This window comes from Cheilinus undulatus, linkage group 16 (genome assembly GCF_018320785.1).
Source record: "Cheilinus undulatus linkage group 16, ASM1832078v1, whole genome shotgun sequence".
Lineage (NCBI taxonomy): Eukaryota > Metazoa > Chordata > Actinopteri > Labriformes > Labridae > Cheilinus > Cheilinus undulatus.
The window spans coordinates 1,501,885-1,519,584 of NC_054880.1; the positions used below are offsets into that span (position 1 = coordinate 1,501,885).

At 37.8% G+C, this 17,700-nt stretch overlaps 1 protein-coding gene across 1 annotated transcript; it reads left to right on the forward strand.

Moving 5' to 3' along the window:
• Positions 1–1,793: 1,793 nt before the first annotated feature.
• LOC121524368 (zinc finger protein 436-like) lies at positions 1,794–6,288 on the forward strand. The gene is made up of 2 exons (XM_041809725.1): positions 1,794–2,227; positions 3,927–6,288. Exons 1-2 carry the CDS (start codon positions 2,175–2,177, stop codon positions 5,860–5,862), a joined length of 1,989 nt encoding a protein of 662 aa, XP_041665659.1. The 5' UTR covers positions 1,794–2,174; the 3' UTR covers positions 5,863–6,288.
• The last annotated feature ends 11,412 nt before the right edge of the window (positions 6,289–17,700 follow it).

Below are 17,700 nucleotides of genomic sequence, written 5' to 3' on the forward strand. Positions count from 1 at the left end.
TGCTTCCAAAAGCATGTAAAGTAGTTGTTTCTAAGTGTTTTATCTGCGTTAACAAAAAAAAAAAAAAAAAAAAAATTCAAAAAAAAAACAAGGCTAGCATTGACAGGGTAACAGAGATAAATAAAGCTGAAGGTAAATTACTCCAAATAAAAGTAGTGATCACAAAAGTCACTGGCCATAAATCAGTGATGGATTAAGGCCACAACTGTGAATATTACATAATAGAAATTTCAATAAAATTTGAATGTAATATGCTGGATGTAAAGGCCTCATTTAATTCAGTGGGAAATTAATGAAACGGGTACTGTTAATCGTTAACTCATTACAAAAGCCTTGGAAGTACAGAGGTTATATGGGACAGGAAATGTTAAAAAAAAAGGTGAGTTGAGTTGTGACTTCCAGCTTTTATTGTGAAGGTCAAGCTGCACTAGAAGTCATTTTGATGTGGAGCAATGTGGTGTGTTGGAAACGTGTTACCAAAGAACCTCAGAAAAAAAGGCTGATCCAAAGAATTTAGGTTCCTTTCTTTGTTTTTCAGTAGATACGTGTTTTGTTTGATCACAGGGTAGTTACTGTGGACCACACTCTAACTGTTCTTCAGAATGGTTCTTATTGTTTGTTTTAAGGTCGCCCCTCTAGTACGGGTATGGGGCCTTTAACACACTTTGGTTAAGGCACATCAGTGTCTCCCTGTAGCCACAGAGATATAAAATAAGTCTACCACTGCTAGTCAATATCTCATTTTACTTTAAAACTACACAGACATAGGTCAGAGGTCATCTCAACCTTTTAATGTTCTCTTATTTCACTTTCAGTCCATAACAAGTTCTTTTCTCTGTGGTTAAGTTCATGTTGAAACCTTCAGTCTACCAGTAAAGGCAGGTCTGTATCCAAACAAAGTCAATGAATCCTGGTTTAAGACATCTGAAAAAAAAACCAGATTAACACAGATTAAAATGCTAAATAATAGATTTCTAAAATAGGATAAATAGGGTGTGATTTATCCCAGTTAACTACAAAAATTCAGAGATTAATCACAATTAAGAATTTTAATCTTTTGACAGCCCTAATTTCAGCCTTACTCTATTCAGATGATGTTTGCATTGTGTTTCTGGACTGGACCAAGGCTACAAGCTAAGCCGCATTGGCCTGAGCTAGTTGGTGAAGCTTTGCCAGTCAGAAAACTGTAGTTTGGCTTCATAAACATAAAAAAATCACCAAGACTGTTTAAATAATGAGTTCAATGATCGGCTCTTCTATTGTCATAGTGGGGTTTTCAACTTACAAAATATAACATTATATAATTTTTATCATTATTGCACAGTGTATGAGTTTTTTAAAAGTTCTTTGTACATAACATGTATTATTATTATTATTATTATTATTATTATTATTATTATTATAAGAGGCTAAATAAAATGTACACAGAATCAGAGTCCTTATTTCTCCTTTCTGATTTGATATGTTCAAGAAATAAAACTACTCTGCTTCAGGCAACCCCATGGATACTACAAGCTCCAGTCTTATCTGATAGCAACTTCATGCAAGACTCAACAGATACTCTGTTAAAATCTTAGTGAAAAAAAAACACGATTTCTTTTGCATTTATGGTGCCATTTCCACCATAAAAAAAAACAAACAAAACTTGAGCTGCACAATACAAACAGAAATTAGTTTAAGTAAGAACATGTTCTGAGAGAAGGCACTTATTGTGAAGGCCACAAACAGCGCTGCACCGGAAGTAGCTTTCATTGAGCATACGTCACTCGGTATTTTGCAGAATGGCGACGGGCTGGAGCAGCTTTATCATTTGCGTCCCGTGGAGAGTGCAGCAGCAGCGGCAGCCATGAACATTTACAGCCTCAGTGTGGCTAAATGATCATCTAAATGCACTCTGTACTGTGAATCTCTTTGCCAGTGTTTTTACTTCAAATGTCCGCTTGATAGACTATAAAGCTAGCTTAGCTTAGCATACTAGCAGTAGACAGACTGACGGGCACGGAACTCAGCCGTAGAGAGCCAGCGAAGTTACTGTTAGAATGCTAGCAGTGCTTTTGAACGAGTTTATCTGGAGAATAAGTCACTTTCTTTATGTGAAAATGTTCATTTTGTAAGTTGGAAGTGTTTTTACAAACCAGAAGCACTCTGTTGAAGATACACCGGACAGTTGGAAAATGGAAACTCCTGGACGCTGTTTTCTTCCCTCAGCTTTACTGAAACAGAACAGGTTTGTTCCTTTTTTATTGTTCATCTCTCAAAGTTTTAACTCTGTATCAAACAGAAGACAAACGGAAGTGGTACTGTTTTCTAAACCTTACGGTATCCGTCAAGTTAAAGGTTTGTATTTGGGAGTTTATATCCGTAGTACAGATTTATAGAGAGTTTTTGTTTATATCTGGAATAAAGGCAGTGAAATAGCTGATTTTACTCAGGTTAAAAAAAAAAAAAATATATATATATATATATATATATACACACACACACACACACACACACATATATATATATATATATATATATATACACACACACACACACACACATATATATATATATATATATATATATATATATATATATATTACTAGAATAGAGTTGTACATTGATGAGTTTTAAGTAGGAAGTGTACTAAAGCAAAGTCAGATTACATAAATACATTTGAAGTTTAATTCTATGGATTTCTTGTAAATTTACAAACTGTATTTTGTGTAACACTTTTTATCTAACACATTTGTTCCCATAAATGTAGAACTTTATTTATTAGAATATGCAGCCAGATGTTTATTACATTTTTTTAGGCATGATTCACAAGAAAAGAAACAGAATATATGTATATATATATATGAAGTATATAAAGCAGGGCTGTCAAGATTAATCACACTAATCTTGATTAACTGTTGTCCACAGTTAGTGCACCATTTTTTTAAATCTTGATAAATTCTCTAAATTATTGTTCCTTTCAACACACTTTGGTTAAGTCACTTCAGCGTGTCTCTCTGCAGCCACAGTGATATAAACCAAGTCCACTAATGCTCCTATATGTCTAATTTCACCTTAAAAAACCTACAGACATCTCAGTGGACAAGTAAAAAGTCACCTGAACCTTGTCTTACTGGATATTTCACATTCTCGTTTTTTTTTTTTTTTTAATTTCCTTTTTAATCCATAACATATTCCTTTTTCTGTGTTTAAGTTCATGTCATAATCTCCATCCACCTGTAAAAGCAGGTCTGTACCCATACAGGAAGTGAATTATCCTTAGTAGAAAAATCCAAAATGATACAAAAACATATTTAGATGCAACATAGTGGAATTTTAGAATGTGATAAAAAAAAAAAATAAGTACTAAAATTCGGAGCTTTAATATTCATATTTTAAATATTTTTGTTTAGCTCACAGTAGGGCAGGCTTGTGGCTTGTAGCAGTAATCCCACTACTTTAGTAAATGTACCTAATTGATTTTATTTCAGATAAACATAATGCTGCTGATTAAAACAGTAAAACTGTTGATTTTATACTTCTCAGTTACAGCAAAATCTCACCGATAAGTACTTTGCTTTTAATCAAATTAGTAAAAAAAGATGAGAAAAAAGTCTTTTGAATAAAAACATAATGTTACCCTTTAAAATCAACAGTTATACAATGTTTCTTATTTGCTATAAGAAAATGTTTTAACTTGTTTAAAAGAAGAAAGCAGTTGACAAACGATGTGAAAATAAATGAAGGGTGCCAATTTTGAGCAAGTAGGTATTTACACCCCTCCGTTCTTTGCAGATGTTTAAGTTTCATTTTAATGAAACTGTTAATTGAGACCTGAACAAAGTAAACATCAAAAAGTAATCATCATGCTAATTGTCTGGTTTATTTAGAGTCCAGTCACAGTTTTCCATTCTCTGTGTGTTCTTGTATTTTGGTGTGTTCTACAGACATCCAGCTGCTGTTGGTGAGCTCCTCCCTGAGCAGGAGGAGTGGAGCCCCAGTCTGGACCAGGAAGACACTGAGCCGCCATGCATCAAAGAGGAAGAGGATGAACTTTGGAGCAATCGGGAAGGACTGGAAGAGGCTGATATTATCAAGTTCACATTTAATCCTGTCTCTGTGAAGAGTGAAAATGATGAGGAGAAAAATCAGACATTGCTGCTTCATCAAATAAAAACAGAAGAAATAGAAAGTGAAAGTGAAGGAGAGGACTGTGGAGGATTGGAGCCTGCAGTGGACCAGGACCCAGAGAGAATTTCAAATTCAGACACTGAGGACAAAAATAAAGACTATTCTGAAGCTGAGACTGAAGATTGTGAAGCTTTCAGCTTTAACACTGAGTGTCAGTCAGTGGAAAAGACTAAATATAAGAGGCCAAAGACTGATGAGAGTTCACACATCTGCTCTCAGTGTGGTAAATCATTCAAAGAGAAAAGCTATCTAGATATACACATGAGAATTCATACAGGGGAAAAGCCCTTCAGCTGCTCTGAATGTGGAAAATGTTTTAATCAAAGAGGGAATCTAATTCAGCACATAAAAATTCATCAAAATGAGAAACCCTTTAGCTGCTCTGAGTGTGGTAAAAGCTTCAAACTTAAAGGAAATCTACTTCAGCATATGAAAATTCACCAAAATGAGAAACCGTTTGGTTGTTCTCAGTGTTTTAAAACATTCAAACAAAAGGGGGCTCTAAAACAACACATGAGAATTCATGAAGGTGAAAAGGCCTTCAACTGCCCTGAGTGTGGTAAAAAATTCACAAATAAAGGACAAGTGTCTGCACACATGCTAGTACACACTGAAGAGAAGCTTTTCAGCTGCTCTGACTGTGGCAAAGGATTTAAACGTCAGCATGATCTGACCAGACACATGTTGGTACACACGGGAGAGAAACCCTTCACCTGCCCTGAGTGCGATAAAGGATTTTACCAAAAGTTTCATTTGACTACCCACATGTTACTTCACACCGGAGAGAAACCCTACTGCTGCCCTGAGTGCAATAAGAAATTTAAGCAAAAGTTTCATCTGACCAAACACATGATAGTTCACACAGGAGAGAAACCTTTTAGCTGTCCTGAATGTGCTAAAAGTTTTTACCACAAGGCTAATTTGACCAAACATCTGGCACATCACAGAGGGGAGAAACCCTACAGCTGCAAGGTTTGTGAGCAAAGATTTTCCTGGTGCACACAGTTAAAAAGACACAAGTGTGCTGTTGGCCAGGCCACTGTTTTTCATCAGGCAAAGAAGAAAAGCAAGTCGGATAAAACAGCAGCTGATGGCAAAGACCGTGGAGGAGCTGGACCATGTAGGAGTTCTGATCGAGAGAGACAATCAGAGATTGAGGTTATGATTGACAACTTTTCTGACCTTGAGAGTGAAGATAGTGATGATGAACAGTGGGAGACCAGAGGTGAGGAATCAAGTTTGAACTCTTTTAGAAATGATTATATATCTCAGAGTGCAGAAACATTTGACAGCATCCAATCGCCCTGCCATGAGTCCAATGAAACCTGCAACACCAGTGAGCTTATAATGATCAACAGAAAAAGAGAAGAGAGCCTTTTCAGTGGCCCAGGATGTATGAGAGGAGGTTTGGACCAACACAGAGTCCACAGAGGGGCAAAGCAGGAGAACCCTGATCCCACACTTACTGAAGAGGAAGAGGAGGATCTCTGGAGCAGTGGGCCTGACACAATCAAGTTCCCTTTCACCACTGTCTCTGTGAAGAGTGAAGATGATGAAGAGAAACTTCAGATCTCACAGTTTCATCAAAGACAAATTGAACAGATGGAAACCGTAGCTGAACAGGCCAGGAACTCAGATCAAGAGAGACATTTACAACCAAAGACTGAGGTCAAGACTGAAGAGTTGTTTTGACCTTGAAGGACAGTGATAACTGGAAAGAGATCAGAGACTAGTAGTACAGATTTGACCACAAGTTATTTTATGGTTCTTGTCCTCGATGAGATGTATTGCTCGTGAGAAACCACTGCACTGATCTGAGCTAATGCACTCACCTGGAGTCACTGATGCAACTCTTTAACATCGGCTGATTGTTAACAAACATTGGCAGATAATGTAGCATGAACAGATATCAGCTGACAGTGTTTATCTCCTGTGTGTCCTCTGGCATACCTAGCTGCTGAATCACATTACAGATTTTTTATTGGCCAGAGGGTGTCACCTATTTGTAAACTGGGATCTTTTTTCATGGTCAGACAAGAAAAATTGTTGGTATAGTAGAAGTCTTATACAAAAAGAAGTAACTGACAAACAGTGGTATCAGTAATCAGCTGAAGTGTTCAATCATGTTACTGTCACACTTAACTTACTCTGATACTTGTATGCCTTTCTTGTTTTTTTTTTTTTTTTTTTTTTTTTTTTTTTTACAATTTCTTTGAATTTCACCTTCATCCATTAAAGAATTTACATTAAACAGTTTAATGTATTTCTTTCAAACATGATGCCCTTCTGTGTAATTCCTTTTGTACTATAATGTTGGAGGACCCTGGCCAAGAACTTTCCTATTTATCAGTTAATTTTTTTATCTTTTCTGATCTTCTCTATATCTTAAAGAGTCAACTTAAATCAACTAATATGGGACCTTTTAAGTTGCCACATTGCCACCGTGTATGTGACAGCTTTTGCTCAGAATAAAAGCTCATCAGCATCAGCATGATGGCAGTGTGGCTGCTACAGATTATTATTCCCAAAATTGATCATCTAACAATTGTTTACTCATCAATCACTGCAGAGAAACAGATTCAATTGCAACTCTACTGAAGTGCTTTTCCATTTTTATCTAGAACCATACCAAGCGTAAAATATTATATTAACAGGTAAGGTATGACCTAGGTAAAACAGAATCTGGATAATAATGGTGAAGAATATTTGATAGTTAGAACTACAGTGTTGATGTCTGCCCTCAGCAGGTCTGCTACAACAGTTCACAGGAATCTCCAAGTATTAAAGATAGACAAATGCATGCACAGAGATATAAAGAGGAGAGCCAAGTGCTTGGTTTGTCAAGTCTGTTAGAAATCTAAGCCTATCACAGTTCCAGGTCCAAATCTGAGCCGGCTCTAGCTAGATGTATTATCAAAAAGAAAAGTTGTAAGCCTCTCTTAAGAGTAGATGGGATGTTTGCCTCCCAGACACTGAGTAGTAGATGAGTCCACAGGAGAGGGGCCTGATGAAAGGTCTACTTCCCTTACTGGGGTTGTCGCAGTACAAAACTATATCATCAACCTCCACGTCATGTTAAAACTGAGGATGAAATCTTTGACATCAATGCTCTGTGAAATGTAAATCTTGATTTAGATTTGTGAAACAATTAAGTTCTTTTTCTAAGTTATTTAGTCTTCTGAGAATTTTTTTAATGATACAGATAAGACCAGACAGTCCTCTTAAGGGTGGACATAAACACTATGTTGTCCTCATGATCCACTTTTTTATGGAGAAAACCAGTGGCAAAGTGGAATATTATCTTGTCTTTGTTCTAGTTGTGATGTCTGGCTTAGATCCATCGCTAGGCCTGCACTTCCAGAAGTTCTCTGATTTGCTATCTCTTGCAAGCAGTGCAAAATAAAAGCATACATTTTTACTTGGCCTTGCCCCCCACAAGCCTCATTGTTTCAGCCCCCTTCTTGGGTCAAGGGAGCCACTTTAGGAACCACTGTTTTTAAGTAAATAATCCAACCTTTAAGTAACCCATGTCTCATCTAGTTGTTCAGCATTATACTACTCTTTCATTTAATTTGTGTATTACTTGAATTAAAGTTATCAATAACCATACTAAAGTTTAACAGTACTTGAGTAGAGTTCAGGCGGTAAGTAAAGGGACATACGTACAGTGCTTAACAAATTTATTAGACCACCCTAACCCTAAACAAAGTAAGGTTTATGCCACAGCTGCCCTAAATTAACAGCATTGGTAATTACCAAAATAATTTTTTATGTTTCTGCAATGGTTAATACACCAATATGTAGAAACTCTTGGGCCGACACTATATCTCCAACAGGAAATCCTCCATTTTGAATAAATATGCAAAAAAGGGGCTGTTTTTGGCCTTTTCCAGGGGTCAAATCTGGATTAACTCCTCTGAGGGATTTCATCTGATTGACTTGTACTTCAGCACAGAGCTACATGAGACATGGATGATGAAAAGTTATTCGGGGTTTTCTCATTAGTCAAAAGGTGTGGCCATGGCGAGCCCTCAAATTTGCATATTTCTCTGGTAAACAGGACGTAGTTTATAACTCAGCTGTGCATTGTCCGATTGGACTGATATTGCTCAGGAATATTGATGGTCATGGCATGCACCCAATCATATGGTCAGATTTTTTACAGATCAAAGTGCCACCTAGTGTTGACAGGAAATGTCAAGGTTTATGGTGCAAGCTAGAGTTAAAAAAATAATCCAAGATATCCACTTAAAATTTGTGTAAGGAAGGACTAAAGAAGTGGATTTAGCTTTGTGAAAAATAAAATTGAAGTTTCGTCAGAGGGCGTGGACTCGGCGGGGCGACAAAGTCAAGAGTCGGCATTTTTTCAACAGTCATAACTCTGGTATACATGGTCATATCTGAGACAGATTACATGTGCTTGATAACAGTCCAGGCCAGAACACATCCATACTTGAAATTTTTAAAAAATATGTAGCGCCACCCTCTGGCAACAATAAGTCAGTACTCCTGAATTTCACACTGCAGTACCTACATGGCTGAACAAATCATTCTGAAATTCACTCAGGCAGTTCTCAAGGAGTTGGCCTTACACATATACAATGGTCAAACGTCTACGTTAAAAGCCATGGCCATGGCAATATTTGTTTGCCATAAATCGGAAGTAGATTTTTCAAATGGTTATAAGACATCTGGAGCAATGAAACTTGGCCAAAAAAAGAAAAAAAAAAAAAAAAAAATCTAATTGGCATTCTTAAATGATTGATGTTCATTTTGTAGGTGGGCGTGGGCTATTGGCTCAATGGCGCCCCCTAGAACATTTAAAAAATTCAGCCCCCCCAGCAGGTTTGACCTAGGATTTTGAACATGTGTGGGCAGATGTGTCATGTCAGGATGCAAAAATTATCCATTTGGACCCATATCATAAGTCAAACAGGAAGTTGGCCATTTTTTTTTTTTTTTTTTTGGTAAAACAAGCCATGTTTTAGGGGTTGTATTTGAATGAACTTGTCTGAGGGCGTTCATCCAAACTACTTGATCTTTGGTGTAGAACAAGAAGAGATGTCTTAGGTCCAAATTTATTCGGGATCTTCTCTTCTTATTAGTCGAAAGGCGTGGCCATGGCGGCCCCTTAAATTGAAATGCTTCATCATGTGATAAAAGTGGCTGGTGCTCACTAAAAAATTTCCATTTATTACAAGATTGGCCAAATCCTGCTGAAATTAGCCCAGGGACATCCCTCAAGGTTGATATTACTCAAATTTGAAGGTCAAGAGTCCTTACCTAAAATGGTGTGGCAGTGACAATTTTTCATTTGCTATGTAACAGGAAGTACAATTATCTAGTGCTTACAAAACTTGTAAAGTCATGAAACTTGACAGAAAAACACCCAGTAGCAACACGAGATGATTGATAGGATGGTTGTTGGTGGGCATGGTTTTTTGGCTCATTAACGCCCCCTACAGTAATTTGAAAATTCAGCCCCTGCAGCAGGATTATCCAAGAATTCTGATAATTCTTGAGCTTATACATCATTTTAAGTTCTACAAAAAAGCATTTTGGACCCATGCCGTAAAACAAACAGGAAGTCTGCCATTTTTATTTTTGTGGTAAAAAAGCAGCACATTTAGGATAATTATCACTACAGCCATTTTTACAAAAAAACTATCCTCTGAGAACAGAATCCATTTTGTTTATTTGTTTGTTTGTTTAAAGGTTTGGTGTTTTAATGTCAATCAGATCTACTAATGTGCCTGAAACTGCTGTAGTATGCATGCCAGGCCAGTCGTTGGCAGTGTGACTGACAATGAAACACATGAATCCACACCTTTCCTTCCTTCTGGTGGTGTCAACAGACAAACATGGCTGACACACAAATGTTTGTTTGGACAGATGAAGTCGGGTTGCTTCCTAGTGACAGTCAACCACAATATAAATAGATATTTAAAAAATGGGAACATATAAACGTTGGCAGGAAGTGAGCAGCACAAACAAACAGCACATTTTTGTGTGGTCTGTGCAGCACCAGGCCAAGATCAAGTCTCTGACAGACTACATGCAGAACATGGAGCAGAAGAAGAGACAGCTGGAGGAGAGCCAGGACTCTCTGACCGAGGAGCACACTAAGCTGCAGGCTCACGGTTTGCACATTTATATTAACCATTAAAACATCTTAGCTCAAGTAAAATCAGGCTAATTTGATGGAATTTTCCTCTTTGTTTTTCATCAGAGAAAACACAAGATGTCAGGAGAGGAGAAGGAGAAGGAGGACATCGGCAGACATGATGGGGACGGGGATATAAAGGTGATGAAGAAACACGTCACTGAGAATCTCTGTCACAGAAATGTGAAATAGCTGAATGTTTTTGTGTCTGTGTGGTACAGAAAACTCTGGAGGAGCAGCTGGAGAACCACAGAGAGGCTCACCACAAACAGCTGAGCCGACTGAGAGACAAGATCGAAGACGAGCAGAGGATGCTGGACGAGCTCACAGAGTAAGTCTGACTGTTTTAAATCCAACTACATTTTTAAAGACGTTAGAGAGCACAGACATAAGAAGAAACACATGGCATGAGATATTTGAATCAAAGCCTGCAGTAAAATAAGTAAACTAATTATTTAGACCAGTGTTACTGAAAACTGCTCAACCAAAGAGCCAAATTGTTAAAAAAAAAAAAAAACCTTTGCAATAGCCACATTTAAAGTGGTGAAAAGTGGCAAAAAGGATTAAAAGAGACATAAATGGTCAAAAAGCAGAAAAAAATGGTATAAAGGTTCAAAATTGGAATAAAATGGCAAAAACTGGTTAAAAAGTTTCAAAAAAGGAGTTACAGATAACAAAAATGGTCAGAAAGCAGCAAAAAATGTGCTAAAAATAGTGAAAAGTGACTAAAATGGTCAAAAAGCAGAAACAGAATTAATGTAAAGGCAAAAATAGGCATTAAATGGCAACAACTATGTGAAAAGTAGCAAAATGGGGGAAAAAGTGATATATAAAAGGAGTTATGGATAATAAAAATAGTCAGAAGCTGCAAAAATGTGGTAAAAAATAGTAACAAGTGACTAAAACATGCAAAAAGCAGCAAAAATGTGGTATAAAATTGTGAAAAGTGACTAAAATGGCAAAAAGCTGAAAAAATGTGGTTAAAAAAAGTAGTGGATGGTGACTAAAATGGGCAAAAAGATGCAGAAATATGGTAAAAATGAATGAATAGTGATTAAGACGACCAAAAGCAGCGGGAAAATGGTGAAAAGGTGCAAAACTGGAATAAAATGGCAAAAAACGGGTGTAAAGTGGCAAAAATGGGTGAGACATGCCATTAAAAAAGGAGTTACAGATGATGAAAAAAAAATGGTGAGAAGGTGCAAAATTGGAATTAAATGGCAAAAAATGGGTGAGAAGCGACAAAAAAGGAGTTACAGATGACAAAAATGTTCAGAAAGCAGCAAAAATGTGGTAAAAAATAGATAGAAGTAAGTAAATTGGTCAAAAAGCTGCAAAAATGTGTTTAAAATAGTGAGAAGGTACTAAAATGAGCAAAAATATGCAAAAATGAATGAAAAGTGACTAAAATGGCTAAAAGCAGCCAAAAAAAAAAAAAAAAAAGGTGAAAAGGCAAAAAAATAGGCATTAAATGGCAAAAACTATATGAACAGTAGCAACAATGGGTGAGAAGTGACATAAAAAATAAGTTACAGATGATAAAAATTTTCAGAAAGTGGCAAAAAATGTGGTAAAATAATGGTGAAAAGTGACTGAGAGGCAAAAAGTGGCAAAATAGGCTAAAAAAATTATATGAAAAGTGACTTAAATTGTGAAAAGCAACAAAAATGTGGTATATAAATGAAAATTGAGTTAAATAGTCAAAAAGTGGCAAAAATGTGATAATTATTGGTGTAAAGTGACTAAATGGGCAAAATGCTGCAAAGAGTGACAAAAACATAAAAAGCGTCATTTAATGTCAAAAAGCAGCTTAAATTGGGTGAAAGTGGCAAAAAAAATGCTAAAAAGGGGAAAGAATTGCAAATAGCAAAAAGCAGGATGAAAGTGGCAAAAACTACAAAACTAGCAAGAAGAAGTGACGCAAATGGGCTAAAAGCAGCAAAAATGGATTAAAAGTGTCAAAAAGAGGAAAAAAAGGGAGAAGAATTAGAAATAAGGGTAATGAAAAAACTAAGAGAAAAATAAAGGTTGACAATGAAAGCCTCCTGTATAAGAGTGGAAACAAACTGATTAATGTGACTTGATACGGATCATTCCAGAGGTGAAAGTTTTTTTTAAGGTTTTCTGGGGAAAAATATTTGAAATGAAGACACAAAAGAGCCACAAACCATCCCAATGAAGCCACACACTGAGTTTTACTCATTTAGTCTAAAACTGTCCAAACCGGGCTTAAAATTTTGACTTCAAATCCACAGTGACGTATCACGCAGTGGAAAAATCAATAAACCTATTCATGTTTGATGTTTTTTAGAGCCATGATATTTCCACAGATTTGATTGGTTCTCATTGAACCACTTTATGCTGGTTTAAATGATCCTAAAGTTTGTTTTTTTTTATTGTTTTTTCAAACCAAAGTAGTGACAGTCATTACGACTGTCTACTGTGTGTGATCCTCATGAGGAAGGATGTAAAATCCTCGTACCACTCCTCTTTACTGAGTCAGGAACTTTTAGCTGCATACGACTGTAGTCTGGCTTTACACTGGCTCTAAAAGTCTACACACACCTGTTACATTGTTGTCATGTGAAGGTTCCCTACCTGGGGTCCAGGCACCCCTAGGGGGGGCGCCTATAATGAACTTTTTTTATAGAGTCATGATTGAAATGTAAGAGGAAGTATTAGAGCCCTCTATAAGGTCCAACAAAATAAAGAGAATCTGTACATTTCTTGGAAAAAGGTGACATTTAAAAGTACATTTTTGAGATGATAAAGTCGTATTTTTTCAAGAACCTGAACTCAGAATTTTCTAGTTCAAAAGTCCTAAATTATTACATCATGCACTTTAAAATTTCAAGTTTGTAATGTCAGGATTGAACATTCTAAACTGGTGAATTTACAAGGATCCAAACTGAAAACAGTGAACAGAAATGTCTCTTCAGAGTCTGGGGATTAATGATCATGTGATCATTCTTGGATCATTTCCTCACTGATCAATCCTACTAAGAAAAATCTCCTGATTAGGCGATCAACTGTAGGACTTATGGAAGGAAAACAGCTTCTTCTCTTGTCATTTTCTTTTTCCATGGCTCTTTTGGATTTTATAATGACAAAAAATTCTGCCTTTTAGTTGACATAAATTTCCAGTTTTCTTTTTCTGCTAAATTTATGACTTGTTAAATTAGAAATGTTTGAGATTTTAATTAAAAATTGACTGAACCTCCTCATTCTGATATTCTTACGGTGACTCTAAATGCCGTTGTAATGATGGATAGTTTATATGCAGATATTTATGAAGAACTCGTTTATGCAGGCCTGTTATGCTGGGATTTAGTCAATAAAACAATTAAAAATGATGTTTAATTTCTCAGAGATTGTCCTGGGGGGCTTTAGAGTGTTTAGAGTAGAGGGACCCCAAAGAAAAAAGGTCAGGACCCACTGATGTAAAGGTCTATCATTTCAGAAATGTTCTGCCTTGTACCATTTTTGAAACCAAATAACTGTTTGGAGAAATTTCCAGAAACCAGATGAACAAAATGAATATATGTTGATGTGGTTTGTTGACATTTCTCTAGACAGTTACTCTGCCGTTAAAAAGCGCCCAGTCAGAGCTTAGCGAGCGTCTCCTCTCAGTCTGAACCAGGGTCTGCTGCTGGAGCAGGAGAGGCTGATGTCAGACTAGGACAAACTGAAGAGCAGGAGAAGGACGCCAAGCTGCAGAAACTCATGTGAGTAAAGGACTCATCCGTACGTTTATTTATGTGGAATATGAGTTCATATGTTTTTTGTTTGCAGGCTGCTGAATGAGCAAAGGGAGCAGGCCAGAGAGGACCTGAGGGGCCTGGAGGGTCAGGGTACCAAAGTATCATTTATTTTGAAAGGGCATTTGAACGTACGGAAATCAAGAAAACGGAGAACTTCACTCATTTTTCGATTTGTGTCCAGAATCGAAAAACGAGTTGTCAGTTTTCTTGATTTCCGTACGGTCAAATGCTCTTTCAAAATAAATGATACTTTGGTACCCTGACCCTCGAGGAGAGTGGTAAGTATTTCCTGTTTCTACAGTGGAGGAGATGAAGTCCCCATGAGGGGCTCAGTGATCATCCATGCATGCAAATAAAGACTCCATCCTGTAAAACTCCTGCTGTGTCTGTGTTTTTGTTGCATAACCCCCTACTTCCATCTCTGGCGGCTCCCCAGGGGGGCGCCGCACCGCGTCCCCCCTTCTCCATCAGGCATGCCTTGATCCAGGTACCGGCCACAGTGGGGTTTGAACCCCAGCATCCCCTGCAGAACTGGTCTAGTCCAGTCCTCTGTGCCACCGCCGCCATACCTTTCACACTACTATCTCTTCTCCTGGCACATTTATCCTCTTTGTTCAGGATGTGGCTTTAAAATTCACTGAGACCAAGATGGGAGTTGAACCTGGAACCTCCAGACTCTGAGTCAATCCACTATCTCTTTAGGCTACAGAGCCAGACATGCAGCAGAGCCTCAGAGGGGCTTTTCCTCCTTTATTTGGACTCAGATCTTTTAAACTTAGAGTCATTGGTTAGATTTAAAAGACCAACTCCTGTCCAGGTCTCCTGAAGTCTATATTTAGACTCAGACTTTTAAAATAAATGAACCCATGGTAAGATTTGAACCTGTGAACTCCTGATTCACTGTCAGTTGGCTTTTCCACTAATCCACTGAGACACACGTCTGCACCTGTTTCTCAGAGGATCTGATCTCTGCTTTTGGGGACTGGACTAAAGATACACAAAGAATCAATTACCCCCCACCTACCACCTCTATGGCAGTCCTCTTTACTCCTGAGTCAGTGACTTACACCAGCAGCTTCAAAAATCCACAGAAGATTTGAACCAACAACCTCATAATTCCAGGGCAGTTACCTGTCTAACTGAGCTAACACACAGGCTCAATCTAGCTGCAGTTTCTCTGAGACTTCACATCTGGAGTAGAACATCTCTAAGATCCACAAACTTTGCTGCTGGAGACCATTTTCATACTTGAGTTGCACATCTCCATGACGATGATCTTTGCTGCTGAAGACCATATTCATACTGGAGTAGAACTTCTCTACAGTCGACAATCTTTGCTGCTGGTGACCATTTTCATACTTGAGTTGAACATCTCCATGAGTGATAATCTTTACTGCTGGAGACCGTTTTCACACCTTGAGTTGCACATCTCCATGAGTGATGATCTTTGCTGCTGAGGGCCATATTCATACTAGAATAGAACATCTCTATGATCGACAATCTTTGCTGCTGGAGACCGTTTTCACATCTTGTGTTGCACATCTCCATGAGTGAAAATCTTTGCTGCTGGAGACTGTTTTCACACCTTGAGTTGCATATCTCCATGTGTGATGATCTTTGCTGCTGAGGGCCATATTCATAGTTGAAAAGATTTGAAAGGCCAACTCCTGTCCAGGTCTCCTGAAGTCTATATTTATACCCGGACTTTTAAAATAGATGAACCCATGGTAAGATTTGAACCTATGAACTCCTAATTCGCAGTCAGTTGGCTTTTCCTCTAATCCACTGAGACACGTGCCTTTACTCAGAGGATCTGATCTCTGCTTTTGGGGACTCGACTTAAAAATGCACCAAGAATCAAACCCACAACCTTCCAACTCTATGGCAGTCCGCTTTACTCCTGAGTCAGCGATTTACACCAGCAACTTCAGAAATCCACAATAGATTTGAACCAACAACCTCATGAATTCTGAGCAGTTACTTTTCCAACTGAGCTAACACACAGGCTCAATCTAGCAGCAGTTTCTCTGGGACTTCACATCTGGAGTAGGACATCTCTACGATAGACAATCTTTGCTGCTGAAGACCATTTCCATACTAGAGAGGAGATATAAATAGATATAAGTGCATTGATGAAAATAATGAAACAAACTTGTACACATCTTGAGCTCTCTATTTGCTCCTCTTGTTGATCTTCATCACCAATGATTGGAACATTCAGTTAATGCTTTTAGCCACTCTGTCATTTTTCTCCTGTGGAGTGAGTGTGCACACGAGGGAGAGGGAGTGAGGCTGCAAGCATGCAGGAGAGAGAGATAGAGAAACAATGGCTGAGCCAAGCACAGCAGAAAGAGGAGCTGTGGAAATGACAATACAGTGATTTGTTCATAATTTGGAGCTGCATTCAAAATTTTCAGGGTGCATGCCTCCTTCCCATTGGTTTTACTGCCAGAATAATGGCAAGCTCTGGAAATTAATGACGGGTATCACCCTCTGTTTCTGTGACAGTGTGAGTGTTGCAAAGCTCACATAACCCATGGGTGCAGCGCGCCTTGTTGCTGGCATGCAACGGTTGCTACATGTCCGCTTTTGTATAACACCTCGACATGCAACAGATTTACCGAAAAAAAAAAGAAAAATAGTAAAGCACATTATTATTTCTTGATTTTTATTTCTTGATTAATATGTCAAATTATAGTTATTTACTTGCATTCCTGAAGAGAAAAATGAGTTTTGGTGGTTGAATGTTATGCTTGATTAATTTCTGACTTTTCAGAGAAGCCCAGTGAGCCGGCTCAAATTTGGGTGAATTCAGTTTGAAATCCCTCATTCCTGTTCAAAATGGTAAAAAGTGGAGAGCTCACTGAAAATGTAAGAGTCCGCATTAAAGCACTTCATGATGCTGGATGGTCTTTGAGACAAATATGACAGGTGGTGTAATAAATTTGTTAAGCACTGTATCTTATTTAATTTTGATAGATAAATCAATCAAACCGTTTTTTGTAAATTCCTACTCTCATAATTTTATCATAGAAATCTTCAGATAAATAGAAGTTTAAAAAAGACCGCAGTGGATGAGTTTTTTTTTTTTAGCTAATGTTAGGGGATACGCAGTTCATTAAGTGTTCCTAGTTTTATTTTGAAGGCCGCAAACTCTACTCAACCGGAAGGACTTTCCACTGCGAGTACGCCTGGGCGCATCTCTGTGATTGTTATCATGGTGACGGCTTGGAGCATCCTTCTTGACAATGTTGTCGTGCGACCTTAGTGATCCCTTTGTTTGTAAATGAACCTCTGAATTATTTTGTTCTGTTGATCCTTGTCTTCATGTTCTACCTCTAATTCCTCTCCTGGTAGCTACAAAGCTAGTTTAGCTTAGCATAGACAAAGTAGGATCTGACAGGGAGACTCTGCAGCATCACAGCCTTACTGAATGGAGTGCTAATGTTGTTTCTGACCGAGCGTGTGTGGAGGACTAGTCAGGTTCGATCTGTGAAAATGTCTTTTTATCAAAATGCTGAGCTCTGTTGTCACCCAGCGGCTGGTAGATAGATACTTGGACTGTTTGAGCGAAAATAGCAGAGAACAAGGAGCAGCTTTTTCCAT